The sequence below is a fragment of the Ptychodera flava genome, chromosome 15 (genome assembly GCF_041260155.1).
Source record: "Ptychodera flava strain L36383 chromosome 15, AS_Pfla_20210202, whole genome shotgun sequence".
In the NCBI taxonomy this organism is placed as follows: Eukaryota; Metazoa; Hemichordata; class Enteropneusta; family Ptychoderidae; genus Ptychodera; species Ptychodera flava.
Genome location: NC_091942.1, coordinates 23,741,285 through 23,765,748, shown reverse-complemented (window position 1 = coordinate 23,765,748; position 24,464 = coordinate 23,741,285). Strand labels below are relative to the sequence as shown.

The 24,464-nt window shown below is 36.8% G+C and overlaps 2 protein-coding genes across 7 annotated transcripts; one reads left to right on the top strand and one right to left on the bottom strand.

Annotated features, from left to right (window-relative positions):
• Positions 1 to 9: 9 nt before the first annotated feature.
• LOC139151600 (tRNA (guanine(26)-N(2))-dimethyltransferase-like) lies at positions 10 to 17,144 on the top strand. 6 transcript variants are annotated; one of them, XM_070724510.1, is made up of 16 exons: positions 10 to 119; positions 1,607 to 1,966; positions 2,635 to 2,690; positions 3,136 to 3,341; positions 5,741 to 5,928; positions 6,407 to 6,635; positions 6,951 to 7,099; positions 7,657 to 7,740; positions 8,218 to 8,287; positions 8,413 to 8,547; positions 9,203 to 9,288; positions 12,362 to 12,470; positions 12,933 to 13,009; positions 13,601 to 13,720; positions 14,374 to 14,482; positions 15,956 to 17,144. In XM_070724510.1, the coding sequence occupies exons 1-16, from the start codon at positions 112 to 114 to the stop codon at positions 16,046 to 16,048; spliced, it is 2,079 nt and encodes a 692-aa protein (XP_070580611.1). In that variant the 5' UTR covers positions 10 to 111; the 3' UTR covers positions 16,049 to 17,144. The 6 variants fall into 6 exon arrangements, with proteins under 6 accessions (XP_070580611.1, XP_070580609.1, XP_070580612.1 ...); XM_070724508.1 differs by having other exon boundaries at positions 23 to 119; positions 1,527 to 1,966; XM_070724511.1 differs by having other exon boundaries at positions 24 to 149.
• Positions 17,145 to 19,344: 2,200 nt separating this feature from the next.
• On the bottom strand, positions 19,345 to 24,224 carry LOC139151599 (large ribosomal subunit protein uL16-like). The gene is made up of 5 exons (XM_070724506.1): positions 24,009 to 24,224; positions 23,227 to 23,285; positions 21,750 to 21,996; positions 20,173 to 20,335; positions 19,345 to 19,583 (listed from the first exon to the last, which is right to left on the bottom strand). The coding sequence occupies exons 1-5, from the start codon at positions 24,029 to 24,031 to the stop codon at positions 19,434 to 19,436; spliced, it is 642 nt and encodes a 213-aa protein (XP_070580607.1). The 5' UTR covers positions 24,032 to 24,224; the 3' UTR covers positions 19,345 to 19,433.
• Between the last annotated feature and the right edge of the window lie 240 nt (positions 24,225 to 24,464).

The following is a 24,464-nucleotide window of genomic DNA, read 5'->3' as shown; positions in this document are numbered from 1 at the left end:
TTAGTACCCACAGTGCTTTGAGCAGAAATGTAATGGCCGCCCCCATGAGGCTAGACGTTCGAAGTTGATCCAGTATTTTTTATATTCTCTCCCTCACCACTAAATTCGTCGATGGTCAGGTAACACTTGTCATAAGAAACATTTAAAAGGTAGTAGATGGTTCAATTCATCGGTTGATTAGATGAGTGTTTACGGACAATGAGAAGTAGGACTGCCTGGTCCATAATAAAGTTCGGACCGGGCCCCAACGTGGTTAGAGAAAGCCATTTTCAATGTGGGGGTGCTGTTATCGAGCTAACAGGATACGAAAAGGTGGTCATGTCCATCCGATTCGACCCTATACATTTCAGGATTTGCTCACAGAGCACTCTATTCGTACTCTCTAATGACGCTTCGTATGGTGTGGATCCTACTACCCTTTGGGCTTTCCACAGCCAAAATCAAAGGGCTGATGGTGCAGCAGCAGGAATCAAACTTTGATTATCAAGTTCCCCGCCCCTCTTTTATGCTTTTGATGACCCCAATCTAGTTTTATTCATACGTTTAAAAATGTTCAAAATTTTATATGTAAAGGGACAGTAACTGTAACTTTTGATGATTTTTAAATATTTTTGTTTTGCATGTCAATCACCATTTCTTGATCTACTCCCAAGAACATGTTAAATCACCCACCACCTTTAAGCCTATCAGCACAGCATCTATTTTCTACCACAGTCCCTCTACCTATACAGGGACTGTGTTTCTACAGATGGAAAATGCACTGCGTTATTGTTTACAGTCAAATGCAAGTCCGGATTCACTTGACAACAATAACAATGCAATCTACATATGTACATGCTGAGTTGACAGCTAAATATTGTGTATCTCAACATGCTTTGAGGAGTGGAACAATAAAATTTAGTTGACAGTAAAAGCAAAAATAGTGAGAGAAAAAATCATCAAAGTTACAGCTCTGTCCTTCAAAAACCTAAAACACAGAACCAACTGCATGATGCTTGATTCTTCTGGTGATTTTGTGTTTGTGTTTTTTCCTACCTTCTTTTATGTCGTAGTTATAATTATAGACTATTGACAGCCGTTGATAAATTATATATATATATATATATATATATATATATATATATATATATATATATATATTTATTTATTTATATATATATTTATATATATAGATATATTGTATTTGAATAATATATTATATATTAAATAAATATATAAATATCAACATTCTGAAAATGATAACAAAAATTATTGCTAGGCATACATTGAAAATTCCAAACATGATATTAATGCATACTATTTGAGAAAATTGTTTAAGAGATTTTCAGAATGTTATTCATTAATAAATGTAAATGGCTGGAGTATCAAAGTAAATGACTTTGACTTCTTTTACTCATGACAATGCACACTGTAGACATGAGAGAGAGCTGAATTTTACCAGTGGCTTTGAAGTGAGGTTTGACCCAGTAACCATTGCTTGTGATTTCAGACAAATGCTTATTGATTTCCTGTGATATTTCTTTCAGGCAATACATACCAGAAACCAAAGACAGTCAACAATATTTTTGATGGATATCTGAATGCAACAATTGTCATATTTTTTCAGATCGAATCTGTATAGGAGCTTCACAGGGGCTGCAGCCATCCAGATTGCAAAAATCTACATATCAAGAGGTTGCTCTGTATGTAGTCATTCCAAGCAATTGCACCAGCTGCATTTTTCTTCACTGAAGAATTTGAACAAAATTATTACCAGTAAACACTCTGCCATCTCGTGCAATCATTGTAAAACAGCTCTGAAACATAGTGGAGTACATGCCAGAAAGATGGCCAGTGTGACTCCTGAAACGAGAACTATAAATGGCAAAGAATATTACACTATCACTGAGGGAAAAGCTGAAATACTCTTTCCATCTTCCAATGAGGTGTTCTACAATCCAGTCCAAGAATTCAACAGAGATCTCACGTGAGTCTATATTAATTAGCTGCAAATCACATTGAGAGCTGAGACACTCTGCAAGTCAAACCTGAGAAACAAAATATTTATCAATCTCTGTACTCAATGAGCAATACTGTGTTATGTAGGCTGTGGACACCTCAAAGCACTACATAAGACTGAAAGACACTCATGTATCAGACTATATGGACAGCATTTTGTAAGTCAACTAAATGAAAAGTAATTTTTTGGAAAATCAGTTTGTTGTGGCTTACAATGCCAGAGGGAACAAATCAAGTAAGTTTCAACTTTAAATTTCAAAAGACCGAAATAATGCTTACTTCTGATTGGCAATGATTTATCATATATAAGTAATAATACAGGACTTGTCAGCCCAGGGTAATGATTTAATTGTCACGTGATATCAAACTCGCTCTTGTTAATGTCAGCAGAGATGCATGGTGTAATCTTTTGGGAGGTTGAAACAGTACAGTACTCATGCCCCTAGTTCCCAATGTAAAGGTCAAGCAATACCATTAAAAACAATTGGGTTGTACCAATGCTCTATAATGAAGGAGTATAGCAGCATTTGAAACAAAGCAAGGATTAGACTTTATAGAAAATTTTAGTAAAATATGTAACATATAATTGAATGCAACTGTTTTTGCATTAATTTTGATTCCATTTATTTCAACCAGGGTTGCTGCCATTGGTCTACATGCAGAGGAATACCTTAGTAAGAGCAACATCAAAGGTACGTTGTCTTTAATTCCAATAATGTGAAGTAATTGAAACACAATGTAAAATTTCTGTATGTATGGGTGTGTGTGTATGTGTATGCATGTGTGCATGCATATTTATGAACATGTTTGTATGTGTATGTGTGTTTATGTACGTACATATTTACTTATGTACGTATATGCATGTATGTATATATGAATGTATGTACCAGTATGAATGTATGCATGTTGTATGTGAATGTAGTATTCATATGTATGTATGTATCCGTATGTATGTTCTGTTATGCTTTAGTGTTATTGCTTTGTTGTATGGATGCAGTATTCAGTGTAATCACAGCAGCATCCATTGACAATCGTGAATGTCATGAAAAATTCTCTGATCATTGTACAGAGGAAAACATCATTAGCGTCATTTATGATGTTGGGAATTACATTTCATGATTTGTCCACTAATTGCAGTCTCATATCCTGGTGAGAAGGATGGCCAATCAAAGACAATGGACAAGTCGGAAACGACAACCAAAGACACAAACACAAAATCACAAGAGGAAACAGCCAATCAGGCTGTAAAGTCAAAGTCACCTGATCAATCATCAGCCAATGGCAAAAGTGCAAAGACTGAGGAGACCAAAACAGTAATAGTCCAGCCAGGAGAACATTGTGAAGTAAGTTCCTTTCAGTGTCATAAAATTAGACATGTGTATCGTAAGTGTGAATATATGAAATGTCAAGTAAGCAATGCAAATTTTGGTTGACATACATGTTTATTAATTATAGCAAACAAACATTTCAGTCTGTTGATTGTCACTCAAATAGACAAAACAGGCATTAAATGGAGCGTATGCTGTGTCTTGAAAGAATTTTGAAATTGTGTCATTTCGTATGCAAAGTATTTGCCATACTTGCTTTGTGTCCAAACTGAGAACATTGTTGTATATTTTTGAATCATTTTGAAGGTTAGAGGTGTGAATTCTTGACAAAAATAGTACTACAGTTGAAGGTTTGTTAGTCCCCACGGACACCGTCCGGGGGGACTTATAGGTTTGGTCATGTCCGTGCGTCCGTGCGTCCGTCCGTGCGTCCGTGCGTCCGTCCGTTCACGCAGATATCTCAGAGACGCCTGGAGCGATTTTGTTCAAACTTGGTACAAGGATAGTACCATACCTCATACAGATGCACGTCGATTTGTTTTACAATGCGGTCAAATTTGGCCGTGGTAGAGGACTTTTTAGTTTTCACCTCCATAGACTCCCATGTATAAGGCAGACCATAGACTCCCATGTATAAGGCAGTCCATAGACTCCCATGTATAAGGCAGACCATAGACTCCCATGTATAAGGCAGACCATAGACTCCCATGTATAAGGAAGTCCATAGACTCCCATGTATAAGGCAGTCCATAGACTCCCATGTATAAGGCAGTACATAGGCTCCCAAGATAAATAAAAATTTAGTTTCTCATCGTATTCATATTGCAAAAAGGATGCAGTGACACAGTTTTTAGTCCCCACAGATAAAGTCCAGGGGGCTCATAGATTGGGTCAGGTCAATCCGTGAGTCCATCCGTTCACGCAGATATCTCAGACACTTTGACAAAATGTCATGTGACCTTGGTGACCTTTGACCTCGAATATACATATTTGTCCATAACTCAGTAACCACAAGTGCTACACCCTTCATATATGGTATGATGGGATACCTTATGACGCCACATATTGTTCCTCATTAATTATTTAAGCTAGAGGTCTGATTTTTGGTATATATGGATAACTTAGCAATAAATTTTTTTTGACAAAATGTCACGTGACCTTGGTGACCTTTGACCTCAAATATACATATTTGTCCATAACTCAGTAACCACAAGTGCTACACCCTTCATATATGGTATGATGGGATACCTTATGACGCCACATGTTCCTCATTAATTATGTGCATATCTAATTTTGAGCGAGCCAATAGAGCTAGAGGTCTGATTTTTGGTATGTAGGGATAACTTAGCAATACAATTTTTTTGACAAAATGTCACGTGACCTCGGTGACCTTTGACCCCAAATATACACATTTGTCCATAACTCAGGAACCACAAGTGCTACACCCTTCATATATGGTATGATGGGACACCTTATGACGCCACATATTGTACCTCATTCATTATGTGCATATCTAATTTTGAACAAGCCAATAGAGGTAAATGTATGATTTTTAGTATATAGGGATACACTATAGGATAGAAATTTTTTGACAAAATGTCATGTGACCTCGATAACCTTTTACCTAAAATACACGATTATGTCAATAAATAAGTAACCACAAGTGCTATGTCCTTTATATTTAGTAGGATGGGAGACCTTATGACAACACATGCTTTACCTCGTTAATTATGCCCATATATAATTGTGGGCAAGCCAATAGAGCTAGAGGTCTGAATTTTGGCATATATGGATTAATTAGCAATACAATGTTTTTTTTTCAAAATGTCACGTGACCTTGATGACCTTTGACCTTGAATATGCATATATATGCATAACTCAGTAATCACAAGTTCTTTACGCTTCAATTTTGATAGGATAATAGACCTTAAGATGTCACATCTTGTACCTCATTTATTATGCACATATGTATTTCTTGGCTGGCCAATACAGCTAGAGGTTTGATCTTTTTTCCCGATTTAGAACCATAACTTAGACATGCCTCTTGTTTCAAATTCGGAACAATGACATAGACCTATGTGTCCACAGATCTGAACATATACACTTTAGTGATACTTCTTAATGACCTCATTTCCCTGCCCCCTCAAGACTAATACTCCTATTACAAGTGGGGACTATGTCATTGTCAATGACTTGTTTCTATATTTATCTATACGAAACCTTTGAATTGCAAGTTTGAAACAATATCATACTACCTTTAGTTTGTCTTTGCTGTGGTCACAGATTTGTATCAAGCAAAGAGGTGATGCCACAGTCTATCTGCAGCTATGACGATGACCTTTTGATATTAATGCTACATCATATTTTTTTAATCCTACAAAAGTTTAACTTTTAAATTTTCTTCTTTCTGATAGTCTGGTATATCTATCTTGGAAGGACTGTCAGCATCGGGTTTGCGATCTATCCGGTTTGCCAAGGAAGTTGCCGGAGTCAAGGAAGTGGTTGCTAACGACTTTGCTTCGGAAGCCGTTCTCTCCATCAAACAGAACATTGAGCACAATGAAGCTGAACATCTAGTCAAGCCAAGCCATGCTGATGCTGCGTGAGTTGAACAGTAACAATCTCATATTTGAAAAGTCTAGAAGGAAAAATATCTCAATTATTTTCTTTACAGTTCTGAGTAGTAAACTTATCATTGTCACTTTTCTGCACATCAGTGTAATCTCTCAAATACTTATTACACTTATTTTTTTAAATAAATAAATAAATAAATAAATGTCTAAATAAATAAATAAAGTTGGATCTTATGAGCCAAAGATCCAAAAACAAAATTGGAAAAACATGACATGTCATCGTTTTTTGCAATAGCCTCAAAGGATATGAAACATAGCTGTACTTGTTGTGGCTTTATTGAATATCATTATGTTACATTTCTAAAAATTAAGGAATTTCTGACAGATTTTACATACAACAAGGCTCACCCTGGGATGTAGGCATTCTCCAAAAGTTATGTTCACATTGATTTAAACTCCCCTCTACTTTGCAAATTTCCACATGTAAAATTTTACTGGTATCTGCAGGTTACTAATGTACCAACACAGAGCCCACAACAGCAGATATGATGTCATTGACCTTGACCCCTATGGAAGTCCGGCGCAGTTTTTAGACTCTGCAGTTCAGTCGGTCAAAGATGGAGGGATGCTCTGCATTACCTGTACTGACATGGCAGTGCTGTGCGGTAACCATGGTGAAACTGCATACACCAAGTATGGTGGGTTGGCATTACATGCCAAATATGGTCATGAAATGGTGAGTGTATCGCCAAGATAATTCTTCCCTCGTTTGAAAAATTTGACATTTTAGAGGTTTTTCAGAGTAAAAAATTTTGTTGCAAATTTTTTAGAAACTTGTTTTTGAGTTGAATGCTGTTGTATATGACTTTTATGAAACATTTAAAGATCACTTGTTTAAAAAATTTAAACAAATACAATCAGTGAATCATAAAATTTAGATACTATGGTATGACTCTGTAAGTGTGTTTTTACTTCCATTTCTATGGTATGTGGTATTCTACACGCAGCTTCACTTAAGTTATGATGAGCGCCCTCTTTTGGTTTCTTACAGGCATTAAGGATAGTTTTACAGTCCATCCAGGCCCATGCCAACCGTTACCATAGATACATAGAGCCGTTACTCAGCATCAGCGTTGATTTCTATGTCAGATTTTTCATCAGGGTGCACACTGGACAAGCGACTGTAAAGAAATCAGCAAGGTTGGGACATTCAGCCTAAGCACTGAAACTGGCAATATTTTACTCAACTGCTGATTCCTATTAGATGATAGTTACTGATAAATAAATTCTGAATGAGACATTTGTGAATGAGTTGCTGCTTGCAGTGATCTAAATACTGCTCTGTAATATAAAAATCTGCAAGCAAATTTCTAAATTCTGAAACTGTAATGTTGAATTTTGCATTGTTAGAATATTCCTTCATCACAAAAAGCTGTCAGTTCCAGCGACACTTCATCTCTATATGCATATCAAGCAATAATTGTGAAAAAAGTCTTATTGCCAGTAATTTTGACCTCTCAACCTCTTCAAATACTTTGTGACATATATATATTATGACACTTATAGAAGACTCTCATATGTGGTGTTGTCACTGCCCAGTCTGTTGATGTTGTGATTGTAATTTCATCAAACTGTTCCCAAAATGGAAAAACTCAAAACTTACAATTTTCAGATTTATTTCTGAAACCAATTCCGAATTTCAACCCCACTATCAGAATGCAATAATAACATTATCACTGTCATTTTCTGGTTTACAGCAAACATGCAATGGTTTACAGCTGTGTAAACTGTGAAACCTTTCATTTACAAAGACTTGGTGTATGCATCCAGAATGACAGAAGGTGAGAATTTCTTCCATCATTTTCAAAGTCGTACTCGCGTGCATACTTTGTGTCTTCCATTGAACAATGACTCAAAGTGCTATACTGATAGTGATTTCACAACCAAGATTTCAATACTATGAAAAGGATTGTGGTCATGTGTGAAATTACATAATTCAGTGACTATATTTTGCATCATTTCTGCAATATATACTGCATCCCAATACAGTAACTGTAAGAAATATAATTACTGAAAGAGGACAGAATTATCGAAAAATGTGGCAAATAAACGACTGTGCATATTTAGAACAGCAACAGCATTTAGTGACAAAAGGGCAAAACGGTGTTTATTGAAAGAATAATGTAGTTTTGTAAATATGATAATTGTGCTAACAGAATGACTAACATTCCTTTTCCTGGTAAAAAATATCTGTTCAACATTTATGTCTGTATTCCCAAGTGTGTTTCTGAGCAAACAATTTAATTTTTCTGCTCCAGTATAAAGTATCGACCGTCAGTAGGACCTCCCATGGGACAGACATGTGAACACTGTGGTGGAAGGTTTCAGGTAACACTAACAAAATCTTGTCATCTTTCTTTGATCTCTTGAAGCTTTTTAATTCCTCTTTCACATGGCTACATGTAGTTGCAGGGGTGAAGTTCTCGCCGTTTATGTTCCAAGTTTCTCTTCAGATAGGTGGGCCGATGTGGGCAGAACCCTTGCATAATGCAGAGTTTGTGTCCAATCTTCTCAAGACAGTGCAAGCAAACCCAGACAGGTTCAAGACATCAGATAGAATAATTGGTCTTCTCACAGTTGTCAAGGAGGTCAGTAACATTCTGTGTTTGAGTGTGATAACTATGGAAAGAAGAAAGAAATTGACAAGACAAGACAGACACATACAGAAAGAATACAAAAATGTACAAGGTTGACATGTTCAGAGAGACAGACAACTTGATAGAGATTATGGGTGATATCAAAGTAAGAGAACTCAAAATGCAATGTTTAAGAATGATGGAAGACAATATTACCAACTAGGATGGTATTAAGCTGTTAAATTTATTTATTGTTTTCAAGTCTTATTTCGGTATAATTCCTTGTACATGTAGAAGGCAGCAATGTTACCATGTTTTCCAAATTATTCACTGAAGTATCGTGTAAGCTAAAATGCTAACTGTATGACAGAATCAATTTTAAGGATCCAAATTATTCACTGAAGTATTGTGTAAGCTAAAATGCTAACTGTATGACAGAATCAATTTTAAGGATCCAAATTATTCACTGAAGTATTGTGTAAGCTAAAATGCTAACTGTATGACAGAATCAATTTTAAGGAAATATGATGTGATATTTTATTGGGTACTGTTGGTACCTGCATTTTTGAAAGTGATACCATAAAATTGTTGTATAAATGGTAACCGTTGGCATGATGTTGGATATATTATACAAATACAGAACTTTCATTTGTTTGAATATTTGCAGGAATTGGTAGACTGTCCATTGTATTATACCCAGAGTCGACTCTGTAGTGTCCTTCATTGCAGTTGTCCTTCACTCATTCAGTTCAGGTATGTCAAATGTTTGCTTGTTTGTTTGTTTTGCCATAAAAATAACTTTGACTTTCAGGAAGTGGTGCAATTATCATATTCAAATGTCACTCATTGAAACATTTTTTCTCCCCATAATGTAAACAATCTTATTCTTCTGTATTTATTCAAAACTTTAATGTAAGACGGTGACCATATACTGAAAAATAACTGTACACAGCTTTGAATATAGGCTTGTAAATCTGCTCCAGTTTATTTCTGTATTACAGCCCAGATCTGAACAATTAATATTGTGTTGCAGTCCATTTTGATTGACGTGACTTTTACTTTTTTTACAATGAATTCAAATGCACCAAAGCATAAACAGCCAACATTTTACTTAGGTTTGTTTCCATGAAAGAAGGTCTTCTTTTAAGTCATTTATAAGTCAATTTTAGTTTTTACCTTCTCGTGTCTATTTATAGACAGAGAAGGTATTAGAGTTGAAAAAACCAGTATGCTGGTGTCAACTACTTCCGTCTGTCAATACTTCCGTCTGTCAAGATCCGTTGACGTCATGCCATTGTGATGGGTCATATCATAAACTGGTGGGGGTGTTCATGGTTCAGGTTGAGGTGCAGGAGAACGATTTTGAGCTGTGACAAAAATCAACAAAAGGGACTTAGCGGCATAGCCACAGTGTTAAGCCTTTCTCCAAGGTTCTTAGTTGACTACGATCTATTACAGACTACTGAGCTGACGTTAGGGGTACTCACTTTGTGTTTGCTCACTCTGTGTGCGCTAGTGTTTGGTACTGAGTTGCGTGGATATCCCCTCATGGCCTCACGTGATATGGGAGGCCTGTTGCATAATCTGCAGATGATCATATGCCTCTGAGTCTGAGAACGGTCATTGTGTAAGCCTGTTGGCATTTTCCTTGCATTTTTTCTCATTAAATTTTGCAAAATATCGGCGAGTACCTCAATATTTCAAGATAACTCTTTCTTCCCAATCGTTTCCTGGAGTTTCAGAGTCATATGAACGAAAATGAGTGAAAGTTTTAGACAGGAAAATCGGACGTCGGCCATGTTCAATGTTCACAGTACAATCAGAAGTTTATGTGGAGGAAATAACTAACAAACACTGTTCATGATGCCCGCCCTCTAGAGGCAGGCCTTCCTATATGAAGTATCACATTTGATGCTTGTGGAAAGCTTGACCACACAAAGGAGCATTTTAACTTTTAGAAATGACAAATTGAATAAGAAGGTATTCTGAAAATGTCAAATACTGAGGAAAAATGCGCAAATATTCAAAATAAACAGGTTAACTGACTGGTCAGCTATAAAAAACAATGAAAATGTTTATGATCAAAAGTTTTTAAGATGCGCACATTTTAACAAATACAGAAATTATTAATATTATAAATATAAGACCAAACTATTTTTTCAGGGATGGGACAGGTTGGAAATGAGGGGTGAGAGACAAAGGCACTCCTATTGCTGCATGTGGATGCAGCTACACCATTTCATTTACAGCATACTTATTCACTGTGTTGTGTTCAAGTTCCATATTGTACTGACTGTCATACAAGGATAACATAAGCAAAGCAAATCAAATTAGAAAAGGATCAATGCTGCTGTGTGGATTTTGCTGAACATGGCTGATTTTAATATTTCGCCCTATATATTTGGTATCCAGCAAAGGCATATTTTGATGTAAAGTCAAAATTAACACTACATTGCTGACAATATATGTTACCGTTTCTGCATGAACTTTTCTTTTTTAAATTATAGTATAGTAGTACTTTGAACAGATTAACAATTATCGTGATGTCAACCCATAATTTTACATCACAAAGACTGTAATTCTACCAATTTTTTTTATTTTTCAGTCATTTTACAAATTTTGCACTGAACAAGATGATTGAACAAATTGCAATGTTTGAATTTGTAAACTCAAAGAATAAAAATCCTTGGGTCACAGATTAAATTATTTTTTGAAAAGAAATTTACTCTTAAACACTTTTCGCATATATTCTTTACACGGTCATGTATTTCAAGGAAAATATGCCTATTAAAAACAGTAATTTCTTCACTTTCAATTTTTTTTCAATACTATGACAATTATCAGCCATGAGGTTTTACAAACACAAGACCAGATAAGCGTTTTTCATCATTTCCACAGGACTCTTTGGAAAATCCATTAAAAACAGTTAAAAGTAACTTAAAATGATCACTTGGTATACATTTAATTTACAGATGCCAGGTTGTGTATTTCACATGCACTCAGGTCAGTAGGGAAGTGCGTCATTACTATTTTGGACTGTTAATTCTTATTTCTGAATTATTTAACTTTTTTTTCCACATTGAATTATCTTTAGGCAGTTTATACTGTAGCTTAGAATTTTTTTGATTGATGTATTTAATCATCTTTTGGGTTCTTTGGGTCCATATCCCACCTCATGCCCCTACATCATCAACTATTTACCAACAACTCCATGCCAACAACCAATTACCTGACCTGGCCACACATTAGAGAAGGTACAGCGTCATTGACGGTATTTTTACAAACATGTGAGCAATCTCCATGAAACAAAAGTACATAGAAAATTGCATCAAAAGTGACATCATATAATTTCATGGACAATGTTTTCAAGGTGTTAATTTTGCAAGCATTGGCGACAGTGAGTGTAGTGCTATGAATTATTAGTGATTGTACAACATGATATATGTGCATCCTTACGTAAATTATTTTCCAAAATCAGAAATTCTAAGTATATTAACACCTTGAGCACCAAAATCAATTTTTATCGCCCTTATAAAATATATTGTACCTCAGTCAATTTTTGTCAGATTTTTGCCAAAATTTTGATCAAAAACTGTTGCTGATGAGATATTGTGTTCATTTGGTCCAAAATTATCAGAAAAAATTCAGAAAAGTTCATAAAAATTAACAAAATGTTGAACAAAAATTTTGGTGGGAAAGAATACAGCACTCAAAGGTTAACCTTCATAGAATGCCAAATATAATGCTTTGTGTAATAAAGGTGATTTCACCTAGTATCAGATTCAAATTTATCAGAACCGTTTAAAACCTTTCTGTTCATAAACAGGTCAGCCATTCTGCATGCAGGGTACCAGGTGTCCAGCTCACATGCAAGCCCTGAGGCCTTCAAAACAGATGCACCAAGTCATGTGATCTGGGACATAATGAGAGCATGGGTAAGCAAAGTCATTGATAAAACTTTCCACACTGAAGAAGGGGTTGTTCAGGAATAGACTTTGTGATTGAGACTTGGAATGAAATTTTAAAGTGTGGAGAAGTATAGGGAATGGTGTTGAAATGAAGAGAGGGAGTCTGGTATCGTAACCAAGAAATAAACTTGCTATTCACAGAGCTAAAAACGACACAATTTTGAGCATTTATGAACTTTCCAGACGATGGTCCCCTATAAATACAAAGGAAAGGGAAAATTCATATGTATGTAACTTATCTTGAAACCCTCACAGCAACCCACAAATACTCAAGTATTATTTAGTGCAGGTCACACTTGAGAGAATAGGAATGAAGCTTTTTAATGTTGATATTTTTGAAGTCAAAGGGTTCATCGTTGATTGTGATCTGTTCATAGTTTCGTTCTGTGGCCAAATTCAGTTGAATATCTCAGTGGTATGTATTTGCAGGTCAAACTGAATCCTGTAAAACAAGAGAGACTGACAGATGGTAACCCAGCAACCAAGATACTCAGTCAGGAACCCAGGTAGGTCTTCATTATCACAGATGATTTCATTCTTTAAAAAATTTGAACTAAGCACAATTTATTTTTATTTTGTTTTATTGCAAAATTGACAAGGACTACTGATTTATCAATGTAATTGATAGAACAACTCGTAAATTTAAAACCTGGACGATATTTACACCAGGATGGAATGCAACATCAGTGAAATTTTGATTGATAGTCTGCAGTTTTATAAAGGAATGTTTCCACGTGTGATTTTCATATCATATTGACTATCACACCTTCCACGTTGACAGTCAAGTTGTCAAAAAAATATACAGATTGTTGAATTCTGAAGGTTAAGTTCATTCAAGCCATTTACCAACGCACTGCCATTTGCAAGTTTTGGTGCGTTTCGGTCAATGATGAAACATTGTTTTTGTAAGACACTGTGCATGTAATCCAGTTTCATCACATAGATAAGTGGTCTGCCATATTTGCTCCTTCCTCCTCCACAGTCAGCCCTGATATTACCGGTAATACTCGTCTCAGCTCTATCTGTGAGACACGAGAGTTTAGCAGAAAGTCAAAGAATTACTTTCAACCATGTACTGTTGCCATTGTTGATTTCAGCATTGAAGTTTCGTTCAGCCCTCTACCAGCCGCTAATCCACCGTCAAGAAAATTTAAACTTGTCAGATTCCCTGAAAATCCACAGAAGTACTGGGGACCCAAGGCAAGAGCCAAGAAATCGTAGGTCGAACCACAGCATTGTTGACTGACTCTTATGTAGTGTATAAACAGGTTAGATGTCTGTGCTGGGACAAAAACAGCAGCCAGATGCCTGTAGTTCATAGTTAAAGTAGCGGGTTGTCACATACACTGTTCTGCACACTGTGTTGAGACATGATTGATACCATTCAAGGATAACATTGTTCAATGTTTCTGCTCATACTTTTGAATTTGAAGACCAAGAATCCCATGTAGACGAGTCAGCGGTGTGGTTCTGATTACAAGTTGTTGATATTTTACAAAATGTTTTTGTTTATGGTTACCTGAAATGAAAAGTCTGATTTACATTTCCCATGAAAGGCTTGTGTCCGATTATTTCCATTCATTCTGGAATTACACCATAGAGGGCGATCTTTTAGGGAAACAGGCATGCATTCATTGTTTGTACATTTTCTCTTTTAATAGTAAGAGTGCAGCATACCGTAGTAAGTTCAGTTGAACTATGAAAAGAAAGAAAAGATGATTGTGTGTACCAAATAACAGACCACAGAAGACTGATTATTTCTGTTTGTCTGATATCAAGATGTGTGTGCTGGAAAGTTGTTACAATTTTATGATTCACTGATTGTCCTTGTTTAAATTTTTTAAACTCTCCAATTTCTTTTGCATGGCAGAGGTGGAGAACCACTGGCAAATAAAAGAGCCAGACTGCAAGGCAAAAGGGGACAAGAAGGCCAGCTGGAGAGAGACTACAAAAACTACCCGTGTAAGAAATTCAAGAAGGTAAGAAATTACAAAACCGGGGTAGTTCTTTTTACATTCTACTTCTCATCTGCTCATCATTTTAATTATTACTCACTGTGAGCTAGGAACATGACCTGGTACGGATTACTCTGTATGATGACTGCCTGTGCCGTATGCTTTAACTACAAGAGTTGCATATTGGAAAACAGTGGTCTGGTTCAATAGGAGGTTGCAAAGGTGCCTTGGTAAAACAGTGCTCTCTGCCTACGATCCACGGTTTGTTTACAATATTGAAATATTGATTTTGCATGGGAGCTGGTGTACTTACCCACCTAGAAGCAGGTCCAATATAGGAATTTCAGGCATCTTGAAACAATCCAATATACCAAGGTCACTTCCTTGGTATATGGCTTGCTAAATAGGTGGGTAATTACCAACTTGCCCCAATAAAGAATAATGGCTTCAACTGTGAAAAATGCAGTGGTCGTAGATCTTGGACCAGATTTCATCAAAGATCAAATAAAAATTCCTGCCCAACAGCATGTTGAAAACTACAATTTTCTAGTTTACTTTAAAATGTGCTTCTCATTTTCTATGTGCTGATATAGTTGTTTTGAAATAACCCATGATGACAAAGTGAAGTGAAACGTTGCCAAAGCCTGTTTTATATGCTTAATCAATCATCAAGTTCAAATTCGTGCTGAGGCATACTTAGACTTGCTCTGACATTCAAATAAAATAGATGTAAAAAGCAATAGCATCTAATGCAATGGGGCTTAGTGGGGTGAATCATTTCTCAGTGAAAGTAGCAAAATTAACCCTGGTGAATAAACGCTTTGCCCCCCATTGAAATGTGCTCTTTTTAATATTTTATGGATTTGAGTAAAGTTTATATGGGAAACTAACATTTTCAGTGATTGAGATTTCAGAAAATATTTTAAAGTTGTCCACTTTTTGAAACAGCTGAAAGTACTGAACAACGCCTAAAAGGTGTTACACATGACAAGTTGTTTTTTGTGTCTTAAAAATGGAGTTTTACATTGAATATCACTCAAGAATAACTTTAACAAACGTAATTGTAGTACAATTGAGCTTCTTAACATAAATACTGCCATACACATCAATAGGCCAAAAAAAAGATCATTTCTGGTCACGACGCACATCATTTCAGAACCTGCGCATCATGGCTTTTTGGGGGGTTACATGCTCATCAGCACAGCTATCCTTGATATCCCTGTTTGCATGTCCAAAAATGCTAAAAAGAAAATGGATATTATGCAGCCAGTGATAAAAGACAATAACTGTTGCATTAATAGTGCTAAACCAGCATTGTTAGGAATAAAAAAAAAAGAAAGGAAAAAAAAGAAAAAGAAAAAGAAACTCGCATCGCCTCATCACTTTTGCTAAATGTCAAGGACCAGAAACATTTTTTTTGGCCATATATATTTACATACATTGTCATAGAAGGAGCTTCACTTACATTGAAAGTGTTTTTCACTTTTATTATTGCAGGGTTTATGTGAGCTTGGTGATGACTGTCGATATACTCATGATTCAACAGCGCCATCGGAACAAGTCGGGACTGGCGACATATCAACAACATGATCTACATGGATTGATTTCAGGATGAACTTTTTGTCTTGCTAGAACATTTTAACAAATTAATCTGGATGGAGACTACCAGCTAATGTTTGACAATGTGATCCTTTTACATGAGTTATTGGGCACACCAAGTCAGGTAATTACCCAGCAACTTAGCTGAGCAGTTTGCTATATGACCTGGCATATACCTAAGAAGAATCTGTTTTATTGTCTCAGGAATGAAAAGAAATCCACCAAACTCAGCTGGTAGCTCCTTCACTGAGTAAACTGATATGCCTATACTGGAAAGGTTTGAAAGGGGGAATAAAATAATGTAAAGTGTAAAACATGAACTGTTATAGTCACAGTGTCCTGTCTTTGATATATGGTATTTGAATTATAACTACAACAAATTGTTTCACACCTTTCAATATTTATTCCCCCTTTCGACACTCCAATGAACTTGGTGCCAGTCAAAAATTATTTGTTTAAGTATAAGCATGTCAGTTTACTCAGTGGAGGAGCTGCCTGCTGAGTTTACTGGATTCCTTATTCCTTACAGTCTTCAGACAATAAAACAGACTCTTGTTCAGGTAAACGCAAGGTCACATAGCAAACTGCTAAGTTGCTTGGTAATTACCCAATTTGGTGTGCCTGTAATACCAGGAGTTACATTTCACAGCAGCCAGACTGAAATCAGTTGATGGTTCTGCTCAATTTTCGATGAACTTTCAGATAAACTATTCTCTATAGTTCCATTTTATATGATATGATACATCAACTGTTAAATACTCCCATCAAGTCTCTGAATACAGAGTTTATTTTTGATGTATCATAATTACACAGGCCGCTCACAACCATTCTGAATTAGGACTTCTTATTAATGTTGAGATGGCAAGGACGCAAATGAAACTTCCCACAACATTCAACTTGGCAGAAAAATGAATTAACATCTCCACCTATTTTCTTGCAACCAATGCATTGGTCTGTGTATAACATTGACTCACCTGAAACTGTTATGAACTATATGGCCAAAAGATGTCAAGTCGAGAACCACAAGTGCACAGTAAATCAACATGTTATTGCTGTATTTTTTTGAAATAAACCAGTTACCGTCTTACTGGTGTATTCAAGTGTGTATAATTGTGTCAGAAATGTGGTGTATGAAAATCCTTATACATGTAAATCAGCTCCTATTCAAAGTTCACCTTAATTTTTTGCCTTTTGCATTTCACATCTACACACAAAATTTGAACTGTTGGATTTGATACTACCAGTACCTATTTAAGGCAGTACACGCCTTGAAAATGAGAGACAAAAACTTAAAATCATTGCGGCCTTTCGAAATCAAGAATAAAAATGTGCAACATTTGGTACATGAGAAACAAAATTACCCAAATGTTTACCAATATTTGAAATTCAAACTGGCTGCCATTCCTTTGGTTAACAGCATTGGGAAAATGAAAATGAGCTGTTGAAAACTTGCGTTGTAATTAAATCCATGAACGTCAAAATGAGCCCCTACAAGTGGTAGACCAAAACAGTATTGTCGAGGTAGAAGTCTAAATATTTGTCCAAATTGTGCATTCTACCTACGGCAGAGAAAAGAGAGGGGGGAGTACAGCAAGAATAACCCAGCAACATCTGTGCATTGAAGTGTTCATACAGAGGTGTGATGTTTAGGATCCAAGAAATGTTCCAATTCAGTATGGTTCAAATTCTGACAAAGTTGCGTGTTCATTTGCGAAAGTCTTCTGCTAGTTAATAGGATACGGTCTTTCCACAAAACATTCATGAAATATATTTTTAAGGTATGTGAATCACCTACTACTCGGACCAAATGTTGAAAACGACTAGACTGGGGCAGATGCAATACACATTTAGCAGTTTGAGAGTTATAACAAAAGGGGGCACTTTGTCAGTTAAGCTGTTTCTTAGCGGACTGCTGTCAACGACTTCAGTTGACAAATGGGAAGCTATTTTGAATGGCAAGTTACCGATCACTGTCATCAATGGTCGGCCTGTCCTCTTCTTTAAAAACAAAGATTCTGTAAACTTATTTTAATATTTGAATAAGCTGAGATGAAATTTGCATACGATTTTTGTATATGTGTAACCTATTATTTGGTCAACAATCCCAGAAAAAAGTTTTATAGCTCTTCAGAAAGCAGGGACAGATGCGTTCAAGTTCAAATGCATTGCTATGCATATTTATTTGCTTTGGGGCAGAAGTGGAGTGCTACTTAATATCAGTCTTCTAGCATTTTGTTATTGATAGTATCTATTTCCCCATCATTTAATGAAGTCTTTCAGGTTCATTTGGAATTTTGTTCTGAAAGCTACGAGAACCTCTCATCCAAGCCCCTTGCTTAGTGAAATCGACTGGCAAAACTTCAAGCTACAACACTGCAGCTAGACACACCCTTGCTTGTACTTGATAAAATTCAGACTGCTTCATAATTAGCCTGGTAATAAAAGTGTGCAGTTACTTAAAGAAGTTTCACTTCAATTTTGTTCTCATTTCACAGTTGAGTGTTCAGTTGTGTCCACTGAAAACTATTGATAACCCAAATCTACTACAATCACTTGTCTCATTAGCTATCGTGTCAAATTCAAAATATTAGGCAAGATAAAATATTTTTGGACCAAGGCTCAAGAGCAGCGAGCAAAATTTTTTTTTTAGGCCAAAGGTAACCACAGTCCCTCAAGTTGCCAGGATGCAGACAAGGCAAAATAATCTTTTCACCTTTTAGGCTAACCAGAAATATCTCAGACACGATACACTGATACTGGTTATTGAATTCAACACTATATTTCAGACGTTGCAACAAAGTGTTGACAGAGCTCAGTGCAGACACGTCGGAAGTCTCATTCAGAATCCAACATGCCCGCAAAAACCAGATGAAGCATAGGGTGCCATCAGCGGCGGTACTTAAGTATTTGCAATGCAGAAGCATGAATTTGCCGAAATAAAAAAAAAATTCCAAATCGGGCAAAGCAGAAGCGGCAATTCTGATGAATAATTTATTTTTTCTTCTGGTCTTATGAGCAAATTTTTTCATTCACACATTTAGTGAAAACAGTTACCAATGAAAGGGCGATCTCACTGTATATGCACAGACAGGTTGGGAAGGGCAAACGAGTGTTAACCCTAGGGTACAGTGGGCCAGGTAGTGTAAGGTCTTTTGGTCTCTTGTTTATTCACAGTCTTTCAACTTAGGGGAACTGGGGAACCCACTGGTCTTTGCAAATTAACTACGGTTCTGGGATTATGACAACTGGCTACACGTAGATCAATCACACAAACACAGAAACCACGGTTCAGTTACAAGTGTCTTTTTTTAATAAAGTGTCTTGTATCTCTGAAGTACATATCAGATCACAACACTTGATAATTTACAGATCACATTCACTGCCTTGCCTTCCAGGCAGCAAGGGGTCCATGTTCACTTTTGTACTGGACACTGACACCGTCTGGTATGAGTCTTTTCTCTTCACGCATTTTTTCGTAGACATCTGCGTTCCATTTGGTGAATCCCCACTTTTTGGAAAGGTATATCTGCAACAAAAGAGAAAACAGCATTCTTTCAGATATCTCTGTCCCCTGTCTGGTAAGCCACACTCTCCTTTACAGCTCTGGAAGAAGCGACCATGTTCAAGAGTTTAAAGCCTGTTTGATCTCGATAGGGGTTTCACAAATACATCAGTCATCAAAACATACTGTGACTGCTTTCAATTATGGGCAGAACCCTGGTAAATTTTACCTGGATTTCAAAGTCATGTTACTTGAGTTCCGCCATATACCAATAATATAAATATATACACTGATGTACAGGTGACATTAGAAATTGTACAAAGGTTCTTAAACCTTGGCAAAAAACACTGCTGCATATTTCATAGAATCACATGAATTCACAGTAATATCAGAGTATGTAGGCTAGGTGGATGACATCAAGGGTTTACTGTGACCTTACAGAAACTTTCATATAAAAGCAAAACTTTCATGATAACACGAGAAGCACAAAAGTACACAATTTAGCAGCATAATAAGCCCATGTTCTCAATCTCTCCAGTTATTTTTCTCTCTGACAGAAGCCTAACTACGGGCACAAGAATCTGAGACAAATCCTACTTGGGAGATTCCTTACCTTCTGACGACCAGGGAACTTGAACTTTGCTCGCCTCAAAGCTTCAATGACGTGTGCTTTGTTGCCCTCCTTGCTGCGTACGGACATGATTGGCTGGCCAATCTTGACACGTGCCACAGTTCCTTGGGGCTTTCCAAAAGCACCACGCATACCGGTCTGGAGTCTATTGGCAAAACAGGAATACAGAATGTGACTTTGTTGAATGGTAGAATTTTAAATCTCATTAGTGGAAAGAAGCTGTCAAATGTCACTTTCTGGTAAAATAACATCAAATGTATCTTGTAGCATGCTGTAATGAAACTACAGAATAGCTGAGACATGGGGGTAGCAGTATTTTCTGTGACGTTTTGGAACATGTTCACTAGGATATGGCCAAAGAGCACAATGGCTTACATGCACACCCCTCACATTTTCTTGGAAGCTAAAAATGTAACAGCTTTGCTCAGGCATGGTAATTTTGAAATTCATGTGGTTTTAAATTGCAAATGTAAACCCTGGGCACTGCTCTCTTACAAATTACCTTTCCTGCCAAGTCCATATTTCACCACCAGGTCAGATGGTTAATTTATGAAACACAACGTATTCCATATGATGTATTTTAACATAATACTGTACATTTGAAGGCTGTTGATGACATAATACTGTAAAGTTGATTTTTTTTGGACAAAAGATGCTATAAACATACCAAGCCAAGTGGGTGAAAATACTTCATGTTTTGGCTCAATACCGCATTTTACTGATTGGCTGATGGGGAAGTGATACAGTTATTACTGTCTGGCAGGAAAAGGGTTAAGGTAGGACAGACTGTGAGTGTGTGCAAGACGACAACAGTGAATGGTCAGTTTGCCACCACAGGCAGTTCTATTTCAAAGGAAGAACTGGCTGATTGTAAAGTGACATAATGACAAGGTTCAAGTCCCATCAGTCTCATTAAATCAGTATAAATTTTAACCCTCATGGATGTGTTGTCAGGTTCAGAGGTTAACATCATCTGGGACAAGAAGTAAAGGTTGTGGCGTTGTTGTCGAAATTTGGCAGTTATCGACCAAAAAAGTGACACATGTAAAAGGCTGTTTGTTTGATTGAAAGACGGTAACTTTTACTGCTTTTAGACAAACTTTGTCTTGCAGAAATTACTTCATAAAAAGAACAGCTATTATGTATAAAGATAACTGATCTGGCGTTGGTGCATGTACTTGCCAACTTCCAGCACAGTAGCTATTGATAATGCTGCAGCTCAACTGTTTTCTTGTTTTGTTCTTGAAAACAAGAACATTTTCTTCCTTTTCCCCCCCAAAAGTATGTTTAAATATAAAGAGTTAGCTTTCGACACGTGATGTGCTTTTATGCAGTATGTGATGCTTTTGTTGACAAATGAATTCTAGTTGGGACCAAAATCCATTTGTCAATATAAATCTGGACAATACAGAATACAGGCTGTGCCGACAAATTGAAAACTAGGCATTTGATTATGGCAGAACAAGAAACGCATCTTTACAAACAAGATAGAGATAGCGGATATTGCATCATCACCACAGCCATTAGAGCTTTAAGTAGCTTGGAAGTTGACCACATACCTATCAGCTCCAGCACACGATAACATTTTATTGATCCTGATGACGTGGAAAGGATGTACTCTCATCCGAATGTGGAAAGCATCTTTACCACAGTTCTTCACCATGTACTTGTTGGCACAGATACGGCCAGCTTCCAGTGCTTCTGATGACAACTGTTCAAATTCATCGGATACCATGTGAACGCACAGTGGAAACTCATCTACTCGTGCCTTCTTACGTCCCAAGTCAAAGATACGAATCTTTGGATCTGTTAACAGATAACAATTCTCACAATGCATTTCATACATAACAACTGGAAGTTTCACTTGCTGAAAAGTCATCAAAGGAGCTTGTGGTGAAGTTATTTTACCATTAACCCTTATCCTGCTAGACAGTACCCCCTCCCCTCCCTTTTATTGTGCTGAGTCAGTGGAAGCAGTATTGAGCCAAATCTATACATATTTTCACCTACTTGGCAAGATCTGTTATGAGTGGTTCAGTTGGTAAAAAATCAAATTTGCATGATCTAGGTATTCAGGGCCTTCAATATTCAAATTTTTTCAAAGTACAACATATGGGACCTGTTCCGTCTCACTGGTTTTAACCATTTTGACCTGATGATGACATATGAATATGGCAGGATAAGGGTTAACAGCAATCTTGTCAGAAAGAAATTTGTTTTTGTTGCTGGCATTCTTCAATGATCGTTCCATTCTCAGTTTTTAGCTGTTACACAATTTGACAGTTGCAGACATTCACAAAATTTCTGCAACAAAAAGGTGCAATGTACCTGCACTTTGTTCAGGGGAATGCAAGCACACGTAATTAGCATAAATCAAGCAAGATTACAGTGACAGAAGGCTGGCAAAATTTCACAAGAGTTTGAATACCAGGCTTTGCCTCAGAAGACAAAATTATGCGTTGTCATAGCTGCAAAACTGAAGCGCTACAGTGAGGCGGTCGGCGACTTTTGGGTTTTGCAACCTCGCTCACCAGTAGCGCTACAATGCTGATGGCCCTGTAGGGTTCAAAATAAGCGCATCCCATACTATGTATTTGTTCAAACACATCGATGATTGCATCCCAAAACATTTCTGGGAGCCGCCATTACCAACTTCTGATAATGGCGGTTGGCTCCCAGAAACAAGGATGCCCAATGTTTCTGGAATGCGATTGATGTGTTTGAACAAATACTAAACCCCATACATAAATGACAAGGTTAGTGTAGTATAGTGTTTAGTCTGCAGTAGTGATAAATCGGGTCTTCAGTAGTGATAAATCGGTACAACCAAATGCAGTAAATATGTAGCATTTCACATCAACACGCCTCGTCCGGTGGGATGCGCTGGGGGCGCTTATTTTGACCTCTACAGGGCCATCGGCATTGTGGCACTACTGGTGAGCGAGGTCGCAAAAACCAAAACTCTCCGACCACCTCATCGTAGCGCTATTTTGCAGCTAGCATTGTCACTGCATAATAACATATATGACTTCCTACCTGGCACACCACGGCAGAACCTAGACTTAGGGTAGGGCTTGTTCTTGCAGTAACGATAACTGATGATAAAAGAAAAGAACAGAAATATGATAAATTTACATCATCAACTTTTGACGTACATGCAGTGAATCATACTAGTCTCCGTATGCTGATACATGGTGACTTGCAAATTTGAGAAACAAAATCTCTTTCCACTTCCTTTACACATATTATAACAACATGTAACAACTCAGTTTTGTGAAGAATAACACGACTTTACAGAAACATGACTGAAAATATTAAGAAATTGTTTAAGTAACCTAGAAAACAGCACAGTTTAACAGTGGCGACTGATACGTACCAAAGAATTATCTGAGTTCATGACGTCATTGCAAAACTTGTTATTATTGTTGACGGCTACAAAACTATTTCACTTTTCGATTATAATACTAATATAGGATTCTCAGACTATGCGTATGTGAGGCATTTGTTGCCTATTACTTGGGATTTTCTCACACATATAGATATTTTCTATAGTCACATGAATTGTAAATCACGAAGTTTGATATACTAATACATCTGGCAGTGGCTGGAGCTGTTCCGTAGGCACAAGCTACGAGGGACGTACGGAGTACATCGAAACTTTGTCGTGGGTTTGAGCGTTCGTTTCAAATATCACTCAAACTAACAGATGTCGACTTCTCGACAGTGATCTCAGGTAATTAAAGATACTTTTTGCCACTTAGCATTGGATCAGGTGAACATATCTCCTATGAAATATATGATATAAATAATGGACTCACCAACGGGCTGGTCGGCGCCCCATCTTGTCGGTTCTGCGGACAAAATTACATGACACGCATTACTTAGAAGTACGAAATAACACAGTCATTTTGGAAATATACTTTTAAAGTATTTGATGATCCTACTAAATAATGCTATATACGACTTGGATCGTCGATGATGGGCGATATCAGGGAGACTAGTTGTATTAGGACAAACATGGCCGCTTACCTGTTGGAAAAGGACGATTACGAGAATGATCAGCTTGACGTCGGTGAGGGCGCATATATTCTCGGGGATCTGTCCTTTTCCTAATACCTTTTCCTGAGACAGTAATCACACAATCAATTGAGCCGATATGTTTTCACCACTCATTTATTTCTTCGATTGATTAATGTATATCATATTCAGTGATAATTTTGATGCAAAAATATAAAAAGAAACTCATTAAACAAACTCATATTGCATATCTCAAT